The sequence below is a fragment of the Podarcis melisellensis genome (genome assembly GCF_964234715.1).
Source record: "Podarcis melisellensis genome assembly, chromosome: 9".
Classification (NCBI taxonomy): Eukaryota; Metazoa; Chordata; class Lepidosauria; order Squamata; family Lacertidae; genus Podarcis; species Podarcis melisellensis.
The window spans coordinates 36,726,574-36,747,840 of NC_138541.1; the positions used below are offsets into that span (position 1 = coordinate 36,726,574).

The 21,267-nt window shown below is 40.5% G+C and overlaps 1 protein-coding gene across 5 annotated transcripts in view; it reads right to left on the reverse strand.

The window, feature by feature from the left end:
* Nucleotides 1-21,267, reverse strand: part of ZNF827 (zinc finger protein 827) — a 112,064-nt gene that overhangs the window by 57,264 nt on the left and 33,533 nt on the right. For all 5 annotated transcript variants that reach the window (XM_081925904.1, XM_081925907.1, XM_081925905.1 and 2 more), the window contains exons 3-5: nt 13,656-13,828; nt 10,444-10,915; nt 4,940-5,173 (exon numbers count right to left, since the gene is read on the reverse strand). In XM_081925904.1, coding sequence (XP_081782030.1) covers nt 4,940-5,173; nt 10,444-10,915; nt 13,656-13,828 — 879 coding nt within the window. The remainder of the gene's footprint in view (nt 1-4,939; nt 5,174-10,443; nt 10,916-13,655; nt 13,829-21,267) is intronic.

Here is a 21,267-nt window from a genome sequence, read left to right on the forward strand (position 1 = left end):
CACATACTACTCTGCTTGCATAAATACAGAAACACGTGGTTGTGTTATACATCTAAACAGAGATGATGAAATCCAAACACTGTTGAATAAATACTGATGCACATTGTATATTTTTATTTCCTTTCTGGTCTGGTAAACAGGTGAAATAACCTTCCAAACTTATATAATGTTGCTGTTTGAATCTTTACCACACAAGTATATATATTGGACAAATAGTTATCTTACAGACAGTTACAATGCTGCTGTAAATGTGACTTATGTATCAAGGTGTATACTTGAATATTACTCCCTCAAACATAAATCAAAAGCTGTCTCCCCATCTCCTTTTTCACTTCCTACTATGTGAATACATACACACAAACAATATATTTACACACACACATATTGTGGTAAAAGATCACTTTGAAAAGGCAGCTGGGCTTGATGAAGGGTCTAGTCTTGGTATTCAAGAGAGGAATGGCCACAGTTCCCAGCTCTTGAAATAAGCAAGCATGGGGCAAAACCCTTGTCATTTTTGGTGACCTAGAGATGGTGCTCAGTACAAAGGAATCCAGCTTTTTTTGGAACAGAGGAGGGAGGGGCAGCCTTTCCTGTTTTTCTGCCAGTTGTAAAACCACCACCACCACCAAGCAAGGCCACTGTCTTCCCAACTGGTAGACAGCTTTATGAATGTCTGTATTTATGCTATCTACATATTCATTCCAAATAAAGCCCTTTACAGATGTTCTTTCCAGGCAGCATGCATTCGGTGGCACTCTTGTGGCAGGCTCACATTCATCTGAACATCAGAAGAGAGTGTATGTGTGGGTTGGCCATCTTCAGACATTCAAACAGATGTATGTAGGTTGAGAAAGAGCCTGATGCTACAATGTCATTCCACAACAAGCCTGCTTATACTAGGATGGCAACATATCCTGCATTAGAGGAAAGTCCTCTGTTTTGAATGTCCAGTCCAAATCTGCTTTAAAGACAGTGGACCATAAAAAGGGAGAGCAGGGTCCTTGAAACTGTCTATCAACAGTTAGCAGCACCTGGTCAGTATAGTCAACAGGCACACAAGTCTTCAGCAGTATGGTGAAGTGTATGTATCATTTTGTTATTTTGTTTCTAAATTTGTGACCGTTTGTATAATATATCATATGTGATTTTTATGTAAATTATTGTCCTCTTTTTTGAATGATGCACGTCCTCTGTTTTGGCAACGCATAAGTGGGCAACCCTGGTTTATACTACACAGGGATACTGCTAGCATCAAAACTTGGTTCTCAGAATTCTGCAGCAAGATAACTGTTACAATATTATTTTTAAATGTTATAAAAAAATTGCACAAAGGGCTTTTCAATTTCCCCCTACATTTCCATTTATCCCCTGACATTTTTCATTTTTCTTCTTTTACCACTGGGATTCTGCTCTGGTATGAGATTTCCTCCACCCGCAAGAGTTCGTAACTATATGACATCACTAGGCTGGGCCTTGTGACATCACCAGGCCATGGAATGCCGCTGGCTCAGCAGCCATCCTTAGAAATGGCAAATCTGTTGGAGGCCTGTTGTCCTGATAGATTCAGCTCAATCGGATAAAGATGAAAGGAAGGACTTTCTGAACCACAGAAGACATCTACAGTTATGAGACAGCTGCTGCTAAGATTGCAGAAGCATTTGCAGACATTGTCAGGAGAAACGTAGAAACTGGGGCACTTAAAAAAACACAAAAAACACCCCACCAGGCTGACCTGTCAGCAATTTGAAGTGCAAATCATTAACAACAAGGCTTTTTAAGCCTGAGCATTTGTTCTGTTAAGGCAATTGCACAGGAAACATCCAACACCAGCATAGTTTACTTCTGAATATATACCTGTAAGCAAAGTCCTGATTTTGTAAAAAAAATGAGCAGCACACCTGTGAATATTTAAAATAGCTGTCCAGAAATGAGCTCTAGTTCAAAATCTCTGGGAACAAAGACATTATATGGAATATAACTAAGGAAAGCCTCACTCAGAAGGTATGATTCACCATTTTTCTGGTCTAGAACATTTCAAACAAGTCAAAAAAGTTTTTATATTGAAAATAGATAGTCATAAACAATCTAATATTTCAATCTGAAAGTTAATATAAGCCCACCAGTCAGCCTGCAAAGAAAGATCAGCTGTGGTTTCTGTAAGAAAGCCCCTATTAATTGCTCCCTTTCCAGCTTATTGATGAGTTAGATATCAAACACCACAACCATCAGCATTTTTTTTACAGAATTACTTAAAGCACACACACAAGACAAATGGTTTGCTAATGTATTTCTAACATACATTATTTCAATACAGTGAGTTCAAAACTCAAAAAGGAATGGAGATTTAATATGTGTCTTCTGAACATTTTCATTTAAACTACAAATGGACCAATAGGCCATCATAATGCACAAGCATATATTTCGAAGAAAATCATTACAACCCATATTAATATAAAACTAGCAACAAATTATGCTCTGCATTCGTAGCAGAGCCCACAAATCTTGGCAGGACTTGGTAGCAAACCACTTGTCTATAAGCCAACAAGGTGAAGCTTTCATGCTCCCCTCTCAACAGGTTCCTTGCTTGGCGATTTTTACAAAGAAAGAACAACAACCAGTATATGTATGAGTGTAGCAACCCATCCTCTAATGCTGTGTACAAGGGTAGCCTCATACCATTTTGAAAGGCGTTTTTTTGTTGTTGTTTTAAATCCTCCAATGGTGTATACCGGAGGCTTTCCCCAATAGTCACAAGAATTAAATTTCTAATCACTGGTGATAAAAATTAATCATATCATCAGGATGCTAAATAAGACATTTTATTTCTTTATAACTGAATTATTAATAATAAAATCTCCCTCTCCAGAAACTCACACTTATTATTCATGAAAGCAGAAAGTGGGCATGCTTTTTCCTTCTTCTCAACAACTTATTCCTATATTTGTATTCAAAGATTACCCACAAATACTTGTGCTTTGTGAATGAAAAATAAACCTCATATCACCAGGTATGCTGTTGGAAATTTTCTCAAAATCTCTATTAAGTATAATTGCATACTGAATATTTTATGCAGGGTACAACCTCATTTTTCGGAATAGCCTGAGAGACATCCAGACTTGCCCAGTCATCAGTAGCTTACCAAGACAAGCACGCTGTTTACAAATGTTTTCGTATAATAGGTCTACCTAGAATACACAGTACATCCAAACAACATGTTCTGGATAAATGGGGGAAGCCGGAGTGGATAGACAGAAATAGAAAGAGAGCCAGAAAATGAATAGACCCACCTTAAAATATCCAGAAATAATTAAAAGAAAGAGATTAGAAGAAAAGACAACATGTTGGAGATGTAAATGCCCAAAAGCAGATATGCTACATACAGTGGTACCTCAGGTTACAAACACTTCAGGTTACAGACTCCGCTAACCCGGAAGTAGTACCTCGGGTTAAGAACTTTACCACAGGATGAGAACAAGAAATCTCACACCGGCAGCGGCAGCAGGAGGCCCCATTAGCTAAAGTGGTACCTCAGGTTAAGAATGGTTTCAGTTTAAGAACGGACCTCTGGAACGAATTAAGTTCGTAACCAGAGGTACCACTGTATTTAGAATGCACCAGTAATACAGATATTTTGGAGATTAACACTAAGTAAGATTAATGAAGGTGAGGATTCCATGATAGTTACTTCATAAACCGCTTAGAGGCTTTATTACAATCAAATGGTATATAATGTTTTGTAAATAAATATTTTGTTTTTAGATTGGAGACTGAAAAATAACTTAGTCTGCAAATTTAACGCCACTTACTTGGGAGTAAGCCCCACTAAAATCTGTGGGACTTACTTCAGAGTAAACATGGCTAGGATTGCAGCCATATTTATTACTTATTAAAAGTAGCTAAAAGTTTAAACATGCAGAATTGGAAGAATGCTAATGAATTGGGAAATTTGCCTCTAGGAAAATGATAAAATTGGAGAAGCTAGCTTTTTCAATCCAAAAGAGTAATGGGGAGTTTGGTGCAGCCAAAATAAGAAGGATTTAGCAAACCCTCAGCTGAGAAGTGGATGCCTAAATCCTGTTTTGGCTATAAGCACTTGTTTGTGCAGCCAAGGCAGAATTGAACCCCAGCCACCCCTCATCACAAGTGACACCAGATGTTGTGACAGGTGGAAAATGGAAATCCTGGGGTGGGGGGGCAAGATTAGCTCATAGCCCAGAGGTTTCCCTACTCCTGCTTTAGGAATCCCCATCCCATGTTTGAGGCTTCCTCATGCCTGCTGATACAGCATTCTTGTGCATGGATGATGCTGTGTGCCATACAATCCACACTTGGAGAGCAACAGTTCTTTACCCAGTTCTACATATGGGAGGCTAGTAGCAAGCCTACTCACCTGAGGGCAGATGCAGGCTTAGAGCACAACACTTGATACATGAAGCCTGTATGATGTCCCTACATTCTGAATTGCAGCATCCTCTAGGGCAGGGGTCAGCAAACTTTTTCAGCAGGAGGCCGGTCGACTGTCCCTCAGACCCTTTGAGGGGCTGCACTATATTTTTTTTTGGGGGGGATGCCCCACAAATAGCCCAGAGATGCATTTTAAATAAAAGGACACATTCTACTCATGTAAAAACACACTGATTCCCGGACCGCCCGCAGACGGAATTAAGAATGCAATTGGGCCGGATCCGGCCCCCAGGCCTTAGTTTGCCTACCCATGCTCTAGGTTATCCCAAAGCTGTAGCCGTTCCAAGTATGGAACTGTAAAAAGCTCACAAAGAGGAACCAGAAATATTTTGCAATAATTTGATAGTGGTTGTTAGAAAGCCAACATCAGTACATCACAGTAATTAGCTATTAAAGCCCTCTTTGTTGTAACTAAAACGAGGCAACTTCACAACTAAAAAAAGAAAGCTGAATATTTTAAAAATCAATCTGGTACCTGATAGCTTCATAAGAAGTTCGGATGCTGCTTTGACAGACATGTCCTGCTGCAATGCATTCGCTGGCACTTCTTGTGGCTTGAGATTCTCCTCGGGAAGGCTTGCGGAAGATGTTTCAGGCTCAGGACTAAAAACGTAAGTAGATTTAGGAAAAGTGGAACTTGCATTTTCCTCATCTTTCGGTTCATCTTTCACTTTAAATGTAGGAGGCAAGGGTTCTTTTTGATTTGCAGCTGTTAACAGAAGGGGGGGAAAGGGTTCAGTGAAGTGCGTAAATGTATAATCAGAAGACAGCAAGTTCACAAGAGTCACGGGAACAGTTTGGGATGATGGTGCAGGGCAGGGAACTCTACACAGAAAACCAAATTGGGCAGGCTTCAAGAGGCAACAAGTACTGATAAATTCCTACACAAAATCCTACACAAAAGGCAACCAGATAGCTGATGCCTTCTGAATGCCAATCCTAGAATATACTTTCTGATGCAGTCTGGGGGAAGAAGCACTAATTCATCCCACTGGTTAATCTATTGGAATTCCAAAAAGTTACGATCCTCACTAGGCAGTAATGCTTCAAGCTGCCTTTGGAGTTCTGTTGCATCCATGAAGCAGCGCTACATCATTTTTAAAAAAACCTTTGTCAGGTTTTGGGACAATGGAGATAAGTGTCTCACAGAACAAAAGAGGGAGCTCCCCACCCCCCAAGCCCATAGGATTCCTCAAATAATGCCTGCAGTGCCAGGATATGCAGCTTGCTCCAATCAGACATATAGCTGTCTAGCCCTGGCACTTTTTCCTTTCTTTAATTGCACCCTTTCTATTTTACTCATTTGCAGAGAAGCCTGCAACACATCGATCTGGGCCAAAGCAAGCTGGGTGGCTGGGGATAAAGTTCAATTTTGCAGAAAAGGCTGACAGGGAACTATCCTCAGGCTCCATCTAAGTTTTTGCCGTTGTTCATATTATAATAAATGGAAATACTCTCCTAAAACATTGCTAGTAAATTTCGCAAGCCCACTAAATAAAACATCATCGCCTGCTGTTTTATGAGCTGGAACTCTGTTAAGTATCGCAGTGCTGGTCAAATGTACAATTCCACACACTATTTTGGATACACACTGCTCTGATCAATGGGTTTAATTTCTTCCTTTAGCATAACATCTTTCCCCTTGTGTGGCATTGACATATCTACCAAGTTTACATTTTCATCTTTCAGATATATTCCATTCCTTCAGTGACTTTATAACATGTTGCTAGGTAACAGTGCACACAAGTCAGGTTTCAGGACCTTTCGTTAAGACACTATAAAATGAGCGCATGGGCCTTTTTTTGCATGAAAAATGCACATTGGGGGCCTTTACTATTCCTGTCTGTTGAACACTAAAGATCAATTTCTAAATAAAAAAACATGAAGAGTGAGACTGTATTCTGTCTGTATTCTGTTCTCCTCTCCCCCTAAAATGCTTCTTGTTGCCTTTCTTTCAGCCAAAACAGGCTCTGCTATCACCAAGTCAGTAGAGGTAAGGTTGAAAGTTACTGAACGCATGGCATATATTTAAGCAGTGTTATTCTAAAATGCCAGAGCAGTAGCACAAATTGGTTACAAACCTTTGGATTTGGGTTTGGAAAAGGGGGAAGGGATATCAGCGTGTTCCTAATTCTAAACACCTATCAGTTCCTCATAATTTTATGTCAGCATAATCCAATGCATGTTTAAGAGGTAAAGGTAAAGGGACCCCTGACCATTAGGTCCAGTCGTGGCCGACTCTGGGGTTAAGGCGCTGATCTCGCTTTATTGGCCAAGGAAGCCGGCGTACAGTTTCTGGGTCATGTGGCCAACATGATTTAAGACGCTTCTGGCAAACCAGAGCAGCGCACGGAAACACCATTTACCTTCCCGCCGGAGCGGTACCTATTTATCTACTTTCACTTTGACGTGCTTTCAAACTACTAGGTTGGCAGGAGCAGGGACCGAACAACGGGAGCTCACCCCGTCACAGGGTTTAACCCACAGCACCACCTGTGTCCCTTCAATGCATGTTTACTTGGAAGTAAATCCCAATACTGCACTTACTCCCTAGGAAGTGTACCTCTTAGAAATCTAGTAGAAGTTGCTTGCTCTTAGCATATCAAACTGCATTTGTTAAGCATCTTTAATTGTCAATTCGTCTTTACAAATCTTCTCTCCATCCTACATTTGCCAATAGCAGTTTTTGTAACCCCAGAAACCCAACATTTAGGGCAAATCAAGACAATGAAGCATGGGTGGGCATTGTGGCCACCATCAGCCTAAGTCAGCATGGCCAATGGGCAGGGATTATGGAAGCCTCGATGACACCACATTGGCTACCCTTACTACAAGCCCACCCTTCTCTACATTCCTCCCAGTCTTCAGTGCAGCAGATGGCTCTTCGGTGAAGGAACTTTTCAGTGTTGACACACCTGTTATGGAATGCTTTCCCCAGAGAGGCTTTCCCCTTTCCCTTCACCAAGTGAGGTTTTTCAGAAAAAGACTGAAGTACTAGCAATAGTCATAATAAATGGCATATCTGCATATTCCATTGCATCAGCAACAAAAAAGAAAATGAAAATTATTTTTCCTAGATCCTCATATTCTGTGGTTTATTACTGTAAATCATGGCATAGGTAAGAAAACTGACATAACTCTAAAAGGACAGGAGACCCTCCATGATGAACTCTGGTGACCTTGGTACAAGTCTGATTCTAGCCTCATCTCCTGGAGGGCATTCAAGAAATTCAGAGTCCCTCAGACCTGGCATAAAGGTCAACACATGTAAATTCAGTTGCCTGTACAGCCTATTTACCACCTGAATGGGGGCCATCAAGATAATTTAAGGCAAGGGGCAAACGAAGGGTGACCAGTTTAGACATCATGCACTAGGATAATATCCTTTCAAACTAATTTGCAACATGGGCGAGGTAAGAAATGGGAGGGAAACTCTGGAAGAAAGACAATAAGAACTGCAGGAATTGCTCATCTCAAGGCCCCCTCCCCCACTAAGATGCATTAGCAAGAAATATTATAAAACACCTGGATTTTCAGGTTTTAGTTGGGTTCTCCCAGTTCCATTGAAAGAAACTCACACAACGCTCCCAAGGAATCAGCACAAATCCATTTCGCTTAAGGACAGGTATACTCCCCCCCTCCCGCATTTCTTAACTTACTATTAGGGTGTGTCTTGCTGGCCCAAATTGTCACGCTCACTTTTGTAGGCTTTGAGAATACTCAGCGATTTCCCCACTCTTTAGGTGTGCAGGTGTTGTAGGGTTTACAGCCTGCTTAAATTGTATTTTTTCTGTCTAAAGCAGCATTTATATATTCTGCCATTTTCATTTCATATAATAAACCAAGCTTTCTTTATTCTTTTTGTGTAAGAACTTCTTATGGGCATGGGGTTGAGGGCAATCACATATTCATAAACGGATGCATGTTATAACTCCAGCAAAAGATCCTAAATTTCTCGTTATGGTGTGTGTATGAATACGTGAGTGCTGGACACGCACATCAGTTCAAACACATACTGTAACAGAAGGGAAGGTTCAGAGTTTTACACTCTTTTTTGAACACAAACCTGTAAGTGAAGACAGTCAGAATGACAGACCCCCAACATGGCAAGAAGCAGAGTTGCAAAATATTCTGCACATCACTCAGCAAGAGCATCATGATTAGTGATATCCCAGTGCTGGCACCCTGCCAAACTGGTCAACACTTTAGTTATGTGATCACACCAGTGATTTAACTGCCTGCTGTCGTGGTCCCACAAGACATTTGGGCATCAGTGCAGCTGCATAGCTAATGCATAACAATTTAGGGCAAATGATTATGTTCTTTTGAATGCTCAGATACAAAAACTGAAATCACATTATTAATTTGCAGAGGGATGTGCTGCATTAGTCTGTTCTGCAGCAAAACCAACCATGTTAGCCTTATAGCACTTTAAAAACTAGCAAATTAATCATGGCGTGAGCTTTCATTGATTAAGAGCCAAATTTCAGCAGAGAGGGACAACAGAGAAGTAGGGCCACTTCATCAGCTCTGCTGAGAAGTCTGATCCATTCCTGTTATCTGGCAATAGCCGTTCCATCAAGCTGCAGTGAGGGAGAAAGGAGAAGGAGAGGCAGACCATCAGCTCTCTTGAGAAATCTGCTCTATCCCGTTTTCCCACTCCAACTATCAACTTGTAACAGCCATTCCTGTCAGGTTGCAGTGGGGCAGGGAGAAGGGAAAAGAGACCACTTCATCAGCTCAGCTGAGATAGTAGCAACTTTTGGCTCCTCTTCTCCTTAAACTCTTTCCATTACAGCTGGTTATTATAAGAACTTTGTAAACAAAGGAGTAATCCGAACCAAGATCCAATGGGATGAGGCAGGTTGGAAGTCCACAATCCTGGTTCAGGTGGAGATACACTTAGCAGGGGCTCAGCTGAGGAAGTCCTTAAAAGGGGTGTGGCAAGGGGTGATGGAGCAGGGGAGACTTACCACTAAGCCCAATTCCTTTCAGGTCAGTCACATGATCTTGGAAATTGCACTGGAAAAAGGGTGCTGTCTATTTTAAAGGCTTGTTTTCCCTCTGCTGGGCTCAGGCCCACTCAGCTGGCAGTAGTCCCACTCCAGAGCTAAGTCTGGAATAGGGATAAATTTCACCGGAATATTTTATCCTGTGAATTACACTGGCTTCCTATAATTTGGATTGCTCTGCCCCTATAAATGCTTGAATTTGCTTTTTCTCTCCTGACTCCCAATTCTTTTTCCTTTTGTGTTGCATCATTGGATTGTAAGCCTAAAGGCAGGGACTGTTTTATTACTGATCCTTGTAAGGCTCTGAAAACCTTTTCAGCTGAAATAAAAGCACCTGAAATAAATACATAAATTAGTTAGCCTTGAAAGTGCTCCAGGATTCCTTGTTGTTGTTGCACTATTAATGCAAATGCAAGGTGGGGAGACACCTGAGATCCATCGTCTCAAAATATAAAACAGAGACATAAAACTGAGGTGTCTTATATGAGTTGAGGAACTTCAGCCCACATCTCAAATACCCAAGAGTAGAGATGCTTGAAGAATTCAATCTTTGCCACTCACTATATGAAGTAACCTTAGATTCATGTGCCAACTGAAACTTAAATATTCACTTCTCTGAATATTGCAAGACAGTTCTCAGTTTTTATTATAATTTTATTCGGAATATTTCCAACCTGCTCTCTGTTAAATATAATCCCAGAGCGTGCTACAACATAATGCACATAATGCATAAGAATTCCAATCATGGGCATATTTACTTGGGACTCAATTCTATTGACCTTGGAGTCTCTGTGACCCTAGTTCCCGGTAACATTTAGAACTTATTCTGAGAGAAAAATATGAGTTAAATATGTCTTAAAACTTGTGTTTAAATACATACTTTGTAAGAATTTAACAGGGTAGCATAGTGAGTAAAAACATGAAAAAAGGGATGCAGACCAGAAGCAGAGAGTTTTGTCATCCTTACCTGAGAGCTTCATGAGAAAATCTGATGCCATCTTGACAGAGATGTCCTGGCTGAAAAGTGCCGACGCTGTATTGGTCACAAAGTCAATGGAGTCTTTTAGCTTTGTGTTGTTGGTGATTCTGTCAACAACACTGAGAGCGAAGGTTGGGGTGGAGGTGCTGCTGTCATCTTTGGGCTCTTCTTTTATTAGCAGAGGTGGGACAGTAGATCCAGCCACCTCAGGAGTTTTAGAGGTGGCCGCAGTCCCTGCGTGGTCTGTTGCCCCATCCATCTGCTGCCCCATTCTGGAGTTGTCACTTAGCAATGGCGACCCCTTGACATCCATTTCTGGGATCTCTTCCTTCACTTTGGCTTCTGTCCTCAGGAAGTGCTGGTGGCAGCGCATGTGGAGTTTGAGGCTGAAGTGGCGAGAGGAGGTAAATGGGCATAGCTGGCACTGAAATGTCTCTCCCCGGTCTTGATGTTGGTGAACCTGATTAAGCGGTTGATGATTAAGTAACAGTGACAACAACAGCAACAACATCTCTCAGACAAATAGCAGAAACTTATTTCAGACCAATACTGTGCATATCTCCTACTGGCTGCCTTCCTGCCTCCTTAGTGCTTATAGAGCTCAGTACATTTTATTTGCACATCTCAAAAGACCTTAACAAAGGAGGTCAGCATGATGAGCTGAGATTGACTCTCCTGTCTATATGTGACAATTTAATGATGAATATTTCACAGTACACATCTTAGTTCAGAGGTCACGGGTTAAAAGTCACAGAATTATTCAAGAGCAAGCTGCAAAGCACATTGCTTCTCAGATTAGTTCCAAAAGCAACTATGTCCTGTAATATATCTAAATATATCTATATCTATCTATCTATCTATCTATCTATCTATCTATCTATCATCTATCTATCTATCTATCTATCATCTATCTCTGTGTGTATATGTGTGTGTTTACACACTGTAGGGAATAAAGACTAGGTCATAAGGACTGATTCCTTGGAACACACTCTCTCTCTCCTTTTCCAGTGAATCAGTCCTTATGACCTAGTCTTTATTCCCTACAGTGTGTAAACACTCTCTCTTTCCAGTGAATCAGTCCTTATGACCTAGCCTTTATTCCTTACAGTGTATAAAACTCTTAGAACTCCATCCTTGGTCACGTTTACTTGTGAATAAATTCCATTGACTTTAGTGTATCTGTATCCCCAGTTCATGAGTTCTATTGCTGCTGCCTTTCCAGTTGATGGCAGCCAGCATCTAAATCACGTTGATGGAGGAGGAGGAGGAACACAGCAGGGCTGGCATCTTTGCCAATCCATGCCAATGCAACATCTGCTCTGGCCACTAGGTAGCTAACTGCATTTGAAGTGGTTTGCAAAGTTCATAACTGCAAACTGATTGCATGTTCATGGTTTAATAAATCACAACCACAATTGGACATCACACACACACACACACACACACACACACCTACACTCACATACCCAAAGGGAGAATGCATGGAGATACTGAAATCTTAGGCCTTCACATGTAGAACATGCCTTACATATTTGGGTTTCTGATAGCAGTTTAGTTAATCTATGCCTTGTATTACAGGCATCTTTGCAATGATGCACCTTCATCATACCTGCTCTGTACTTGGCACTATATTCAGGGATGGGAAACCTGTGGCCCATCAGATGTTTTTGGACTACAACTCCCATCATCCCTGAACATCATATTTATATCCAAATATGGATGGATTCCTGAGATCCCTAAGGTTTCTATTCCTATAGCTGCAAAACACTATTAAAAACAAATTTAGAGAGTGGGACCTTTTATCAACTACATGTCATCTTCAAGCTATGCAATTTTCATCATTTTGTTGTTGTTTTTAATCTGATCATCATCTTCCAGATTACTTCTCTGAATTATTTGTTGGTGCAATTGAGAAAGCATTAACTGCACTAAGATTCCAAACTATGTCCACAGTATATTTAGAGGGGAGATAAGTTAGAATACAGTGGTACCTCTGGTTACATACTTAATTCGTTCCAGAGGTCCGTTCTTAACCTGAAACTGATCTTAACATGAGCACCACTTTAGCTAATGGGGTCTCCCGCTGCAGCCGCGCCACTGCTGCTGCGCGATTTCTGTTCTCATCCTGAAGCAAAGTTCTTAACCCGAGGTACTATTTCTGGGTTAGTGGAGTGTGTAACCTGAAGCGTATGTAACCTGAAGTGTATGTAACCCGAGGTACTACTGTATCTGTAAATTGTTGTTTATGTATTAGTGGCCAGGGAGATATCACTAAGTATTATATTGTTCCACTATAATTTCCCTAAGGAAAGAGATTCTTCAGACACTTTTCTTTTTTAAACAGTAGGGGGGATTGGTTATTTACTGATTGATAGGGATAATCTGAGCTCAGTCAGTAGAGAATGAGGCTTTTAAATCTCAGGGTAATGTGTTTGAGCACCATGTTGGATGAAAGATTCCTGCATTGGACTGAATGACCCTTGTGGTCCCTTCCAACTCTACAATTCCATGACTCTACATAAAGTTTCTATGTTTATTCTAGTGGCTCAATGGATCAGACAAAAATTTGTCACACAAAACGGGGTCCAACGTGCTGGAGTTGATCTATGTTAAAAATGTATCTCTCAACATGACTGTAGTGTGATGATCAATGGTTTTTAGCAAATAAATCTGACTCCTTGATGGGCTGACTAATGGCCATTCTGGCTGGGCTCATAGAGGTTGGAATCCAACAGCATTTAGAAGGCCATGGGTTTCCCATCTCATGGATTATTACATTTTCGCCCTTATAATGTTATAAGTGATGTGTAGCTGTATGTACTAGACCAAGGCTCTTATCAAGAAAAGCTTGGCACAGATTGATATTTTGTGTTCGTTTAGGCACAAACATCTCACAGGGGACCTCTCTGAAAAATTGTTGCAAAGCTTAGCTGCATGTATACAATCCCTTGCATGCAAGCAAATGGGTTTCCTGGATGGTGGCCAAACGTTGGCAAGTATTTGTTATAGATAGCAAGAAGGTTACTGCTTTCCCTGCCCAACCCCTATGCTGGAGAAAATGAATCCATTAAAATGGCACTAGAAAAAAACCCCCCCAAAACCCCACCACCATGCTGGATTTTATAGCAAGTGGGTTTTTAAAGAACTGCAATGACCTCATAGACGGGATTTCTTCAATTACTAGTATCCACTGACCTTACCTTCATGTGCGATTTTAGATTGTCCTTGCGTGCACAGCGAAATGGACACAAAGGGCATTGATGGCTTTTTAAGCCTGTATGTATAACCATGTGTCGCTTCCAGTAGCTCTTCCTTTTTATCACTAGGCCACAGATCGGACACTGGAAAGGTTTCCCACCTTCTTCTTCTGAGGCTTAGGATAAGGAGCAATAAAAAAAGAAAGAAAACATCATTAAATTGTAGTGAACGTCTCTGCCTCTATCTAAATACAGTTTTGCAAATTGTATCTCTCTCCTGTGGAAATACCTCTTGGATGCTTTTCCTTAATGGTTTCATTCATCTCTGGGTACAGAACTTTTAGAACGTTGAATAATCATTTCCCTGGAATGGGGATCCTATGGGTCCAATGAAAGTGATGCTGGCAATAGAGGACAAGTGTCTCAATCATACTTTGGTCAACCAGCAGAGGATGCTACTGTGCTTTACCTAGCCTCGTGAATATAATCCTGCAGCTAATTTTTTTTTTTTTGCTTTTGACCTATGTAATACAGAGAAAGTACTCGGCTCTTTCTTTCACTTTCTTTCACTGAAGTATTCAAAGAAAAGGGAAGTGATTAAATTACACAGTAATCCACACCTCCTGAATGAAAGCAATACTGAGCATGACATACTGCATTTGCAATACTGATGCTGAGAGATTTTAGAGCCCCTGCTGATGCGCAATTTCATTCTGGCTCAAGAAGACCACTGATGCCACTTCAGGATTCAGAGGCAACTCTGAGGTCATTATTTAATTCATTACTCAGTTTTACCTACACATTATGTCTAGAGCTTAATTTGAGCCCTAGAATCTGCTTTCATTGTGAGCAACCAGATAAAAAAATTAAAAACCATTGATTTTAGTACAACTTCTATGGCTAATTCTCTTCCCAAACTGCTGCTCCTTTCTCATGGACATATGAGGGATGGAACGAAAGGTGCTTCTGCATTTGGTTGAAGGAATCTTTTGGTCGGAATAATAATAATAATAATAATAATAATAATAATAATAATAATAATAATTTATTTATACCCCACCCATCTGGCTGAGTTTCCCCAGCCACTCTGGGCAGCTTCCAATCAAGTGTTAAAAACAAACAGCATTAAATATTAAAAACTTCTCTAAACAGGGCTGCCTTCAGATGTCTTTTAAAAAGAAGATAGCTGCTTATTTCCTTCACATCTGAAGGGAGGGCGTTTCACAAGGATTCCCTGTAACCTCACTTCTCGCAATGAGAGAACCGCCAGGAGGCCCTCGGCGCTGGATCTCAGTGTCCGGGCTGAACGATGGGGGTGGAGACACTCCTTCAAGTATACAGGACTGAGGCTGTTTAGGGATTTAAAGGTCAGCACCAACACTTTGAATTGTGCTCGGAAACGTACTGGGAGCCAAAGAAGATTCCTTCCAGGGGAAGTAAAGGACCATACATATTCTACTTAGATATAAAACAATTGACTTATTCTTCAAGCTGGTCCTCACCTAAGGGACCACGGCTACGCTTGAACAGTCACAAGACTTTTCATAGAAGACTTGACTTTTGCATCAAGAATTCACTTTAGCATTTCCCCCATATTAATCCCTGGAATCCTTTTTTCTTTTTCTTTTAAGTATCATATATTATATCTGAGTGCTGCTCCTCAAACCTGCTGGTTAAGCTAGAGAGAAAAGCGCCTTTGAACATATACAGAGCAATCAACCACAAAGCCACTACTTATGCATAATGTTAAAAGATGAGTCCAACGGACGATGGGTTGTTGTTAGAAGAATGAGCAAGTACGAGACTTGGACTCACACACTGCTCATTTCCCTTCCTCTTCCTTTACATGCAAGCGGAGTAAATGGGAAACTGTGGTTTGTTACAAGCCATGACTGGAAGCTTTAAATTTCCTCCCCTCACAATTTAAAGGAGGAGGAACGAGTCAGCCCAAGGCTCACATTTGTTCATTCTTATAAAAAGAAACCACTGTTTGTCATAACTTCTGAATCAGGCCACTGAGTCAAAAGATATAATTTATAAACAGGCTTATGTCCCAGCACCTCAAAAATTAAGTGCTTCTTTTATAAATGTGGCCATCAGTCATTACTGATAGTGGGTGCTATCAAGACAAGGTAAAGATTTTGCAACTTGTTAAAAATGCTAAGAGGAAGAGAGGATTCTGCCCACTGAGTTGACATAATCAACCATCTGACATTACACTGCAAATTCCTAGTCCTGTTATGAGAAAGTTTACAGTGTTACCTTGGAAACAGGAGATATTTCTGTGACTGCCGAAAGGATATCTGATTATTTTCAAAACTGCAAAAGTCAGTGGCGTTTTTTCTTGTGATATTTAGGAATTATGTCCAGAATATTACAGCTCACTCCCTAATGTATTCATCAGCTGTTTTTCATCTTTGAGAACTCAAATGTCAATACTTTCTATGACTTGGAATGCAGTGATAAAACCTGCATGAACTTGTCATTTCCTGCTGCAGACTTTCTTGTAAAGATATAATTCAGCTGACTTTGCTAGAGCCCTACTGGATTGTTCATGTGTACTCTGAATCTGTTTCAGCAAATAAATAATTAAATACAGCACTCAAGTGTCCTGTGCTGAAACAGGTGAAATCAGTAACCTGCATAAGTGATGCAAATTAAGGAAATACATGCAAATCTGCTTCCTTATTTAATTTATTCTGCAACTTGGGTTAGGTGGGGGAGATGAGAAACAGAAAAGCTACAACAGAAAGCATTGAAACCCTGCCTTCAAACATCAGAAAGCCTGCTTAATCGCCAGTTTCTAAGATTTCACCAGATGTTGCCTACACGTCTTCAAATCCCAAAAGACTAGAAACTTTGGTTTTGTCTATAAATTATCAAAGCTTCCAGAGATTCTCAGGATGCTAAATTCTATGTTCAGTGCTGAATATACTGTGCGTATATGCAATTTAAGTATATAAGCAATCCATCTTATTAGTTTAATAAAACAAGCATGTGAGAAAAAAAATGCACTTTTGTGTTCATGTGCTTTTCCAAAAAATGCAAAGTTCTCTCACATTTCACATCATGTATGATACAATTTTTCCATCAAGGCACTGAGAATTATAATCTGAAAACAATGCCAGAATTGTTGCTTTCTCACTAACAAATTCTCCATAAAATGGTAGGTTAAGTAAAACTTATTTTCCTTGCGTCCTGTCATACTGTTCCAGATATGCTGGAATTGCCATCCCACTCACTCTGTTAATCAGGACACTGCTTTTTCCTACTTTTAAGTCTTTCCTCAAAATTTTATGCCTTTCCTGAATCACCTGATCCTCACTTTGCCACAACTGCTGACTATTCACAACCAATTCCAACTTTTCAGATGCAAATTCATGACCATTCAATCCTTGTTCAATAGACTGTGAGTTATTTGATGTGGGATGGAGTGTGTATATACACCCACACACTGGGCAATGCCAGACCCACACTGCTGGTTCTAAAAATCAATGCGCAACGGTAGCAGCAACAGCAGCAGTAATAGTAGTAGTGATATCAGTGAATTTTCTACTTATTTTTTCCACCTGAAACAGTCTGTCTGGCAATGTTGATCAGTGTTCCCCAACCTGATCCCCTGCAGATGTTTTAGGCTACAACTCCTATCATCTCCAGCTAGTGCAACCATTGCTACCAAAAAGTAAGAGATAAAATATACCGGTAAGCAAAGCCCACCTGTTCAGCCCACTTCTTAATTCCTTCCTACGCCAGTGTAAATCCAGTACACCTTCAGACTGGACTTGGATTGTGTGCCTCTTCAAATCCTATACGTGTTCACTTTGAAGTACGTCCCATTGTGTTCCCATTGGAGCTTATCATTAATAAGTGTGTTTGCAATCCTATGAACTCTTTCTTAAGAGAAGGTCCCACTGAACTCATTGGGACTTACTACTGAGTAAACATGCATTGGGTCCAGCTGAATAGCCACAACCTGCTCTGTAAGCAGCAGAGTTAATGTTTTTAGGTGTATTTTATTCTAACCATCCACTTTAGAAAGTACATGTACCAGATAAAGCTTCCTCAAACTCGGCCGTCCGGATGTTTTTGGCCTACAACTCCCATGATCCCTAGCTAGCAGGACCAGTGGTCAGGGATGATGGGAACTGTAGTCTCAAAACATCTGGAGGGCTGAGTTTGAGGAAGCCTGTACCAGATATTTCCAGATGGCAGAAACACAACTGATCATATAGGAACTGGCACCACTTTCTCTTAACCATTTCCAGCTTTCTAAATGTGATTAAAATGCTGCTTCCCTCATAAGCAAATAATGTAAATGCCGAAGAAACACAGGATGCTTGCCAATAGAAGTTTCCATCCCATTACTTGCTGGAGGGCAAGTGGCCTACAAGACAAATTTCCCCTAATATTTCAGTTCAGCTCTATAAAAACGTTGGGAGTATCCAAAGGCATTGCTTCGCTCATGAGAAAGAGCACGGAATATTTATGTTCACATATGTTCAGAAGTGATCCCACTGAATCAATCAGATCTATGATCTATCCTACTAAAAGTTTAGAAAGGATGTGGATATTGTAGAATAGCTTTTGCCAAAGCTGGTGCCCTCAAAATGTTTTGGACCACAGCATGTGCTGGCTGGGGCTGATGGGAGTTGTACTCCATAAAATCTGGAGGGCACCAAGTTGGTAAAGGCTGCTGTAGAGAAACCACTATTTTTCAAAAAAAAAAAAAAAAAAGGTCTAGACAGGATTCACAGAGCACAAAGCCTTTGGATAGCAGGACATATTCCTTATCCGTTACATTCCTTCCATATTTTAAACGATGGAATCTTTTCAATATTTTAAAACAGAATTCTACTGAACAGTCTACTGATTGTTTTGTCCATTTCAATACTGCATTTTTACATGGTTGCAAATCTCCCCAGGACTTTTTGGTAAAGGGCAAGAAATCTAATAAACAACAACTACAATGAGGCAGCTTTACATGGTATAGTTACTGATCTACCAGATATACGTACTTACATGAATTTTCCAAATGACTGCTACCCTTTCAACACAAAAGTTTCGGTGAACTCCACTTTCTCCATTCCCTTGCTTCCCAGTCCATATTTACATACCATTTGATTGCAATAAAACCTCAAACCAGTTTACAAAAACCTCACAACCCATTAAAATTATCTATAACAGACAATTAAAGGCAGATGAAAACACATTAACATCTACATATCTGGATACAAACATTTTACGCAGGCGCTGGAAAGGGTACAAGCAGAGGCACCTGCCTAATGTCAACAGGCAGGGAGCTGCAAAGTGTAGGTGCTAAGAATGTGTTGTAGTAATCCAACCTGCTTGGACTACTGTGGTCAAGCTCTCCCAGTCCAGGAATAGTTGCAGCTGTCACACTAGTCACAACTGGTAAAAGGTACTGCTAGCCCTTGAGGCTACCTGGACCTCTAGTGACAAAGCTGGATCCAGAAGCACCTCAGACTGCATCCCTGCTCCTTCAGGGGCCTTAAAACCCTATTGGTGCAGGCAATTTAATCACTTTCTCAGACACAGGAAGCGTTTGCCCATGGTGCCTCCACCTTGCCAGGATTCAAGCTCAGTCTACTTAACGATAAAGCTTAAGACAAGGATATCTAAAAGATCATCTCACCCCCTACATGCCCAACCAACCACTGCATTCTTCAGCAGAGGGCATCCTATGGGTACTAGGCAGAAGGCCTTCTCAGTAGCTGTGCCCGCCCTGTAGAACGCCCTTTCATCAAATGTCAAACGGATAAGCAACTATATGAAGACATCTTAGAAGACATTTGAAGGCAGCTTTCAGCGGATGGCCCAGTCGGATGGGCAGAATATAAATAATCAAATTGTTTCTGTTGTTGTCATCCTACCATGAGGTCCACCTTGCACAATGTTGGAATTGGGTTTTTAGTGTGCCCTTTGGAACTTCCTCCCATTACATTTCAGGCAGGTGCCTTCACTATTTTCCTTTTGGCACCTATTGAAGGCATTCTCCTTTCAATGAGCCTTCTAAGTGGAGATCTTCATTCCAGTTAGCCTCTGTATTGGATTTGAATTGATTTTATTTATGTTGTTCTTTTAAACTGCTTTATATAGATACTTGTGATTTTATAAAATTGTTTTTATATATGCAATTGTTTAAATTGTTTTATAGAATTGTAAATCCCTTTGGGATACTTTATGTGTAGCAATGCATAAATGAAATAATTATAATGATACCCTATTAGAACAATACCATATCTGACTGTGCTGATGGTTCAATAGTGCTGAACCACGTTCCTGTATCTGACTCAGTATCTATTCCACAGACATGGAAGCAGAGGGAGAGGAAGTGTGAGTGACGCTTCCTCTCTTGCTGCTTCTTCGGGATTCTGCAACCATCAGACTGTAAATGCCAATGGTGATGAAAAGAAGCAAATTCTTAATCTGTTTGAGCCATTCTTTACCCGGCCATATAGTAAATGAGAAATGCTGCCGATATAATCCTTGAGGGAAATCACATTTATCTTAATGGCAACTGGACAGGACTCATGGCTATATGAGCAGGAGGTCTACAAAAATAACAAAGCTTCAAAAAATGAAATATACTGTGTATGCCATAAATATACAGAATGCCATAAAACTATGGTTATGAAAAGAATCAAAGGAATGCATGAGATTTATTTCCACTGCGATTATACTCAGTTTCTACACTCAGCTCAATTGCTCAAAATTTTCTTCTTCCCAAAACATGTATTAACGGTGACCTCTTTCTGCAAGCAGTACCATTTTTGCAGCAGTGACAAACACTGCAGAGTACCGTGTGCCTAAAAAACAGCCCAACTCCTCTTTAAAAACAAAGAAGAAAAAGGTAAAGGATTATTATTCGTCTGATTATCATCTAGTTAACTATTTTCAAGTCAAACAAGGAAGCAAAGTAATACTTCTGAAGATCAGTTGCTGGAAATGGCAGGAGGGGAGAATGCCCTTGTGCTCAAGTCCTGCTTGCGTGCGTCCCAGACGCACCTGGCTAGCCCCTGGAGGAACAGGATGCTGGAGTAGATGGGCCATTGGCCTGATCCAGCAGGCTGTTAGGCTCCTATTAAGTGTCCAACAAACAGTCAAGTCTGTGTAAGATGTTTCCAAAGCAACACCAAAAATATGTATTGTAAACTTATTTGATTTTTACCTAGGGCTTCATAAATGGCCTGTTAATACACAATAGGCTGTGTGTGGCCTTAAGAATGTAACAACTGGACCTGAGATTCCAGAAAACATGGACTTATACAAAGGAAAATGAGTTCTCTTGGAGAGGCTCAAAAGCTATCCTGACTCTTGAAGTTATGTTAGTGGGCCTAGAAGTCTCCCATTGCCACCCAGCAAGTTATATTTTGTTTGTTTCTCCTTTTTCACTTGTTCCCCATGAAGTTTGATTTGGTTTTATTATTTTTACCCCACTTTTCTGTTTGGGGAGATGCAGATCAGCTTAAAAATACTAAAACATATGTAATGAATATTCATTGCATGCTATGGATGGTATTCCATATGGATGGTTTTATTAAATATTATTATTACTCTGCTGACAGGTCTAGGGCTGATGGAGTATCAAACTTTA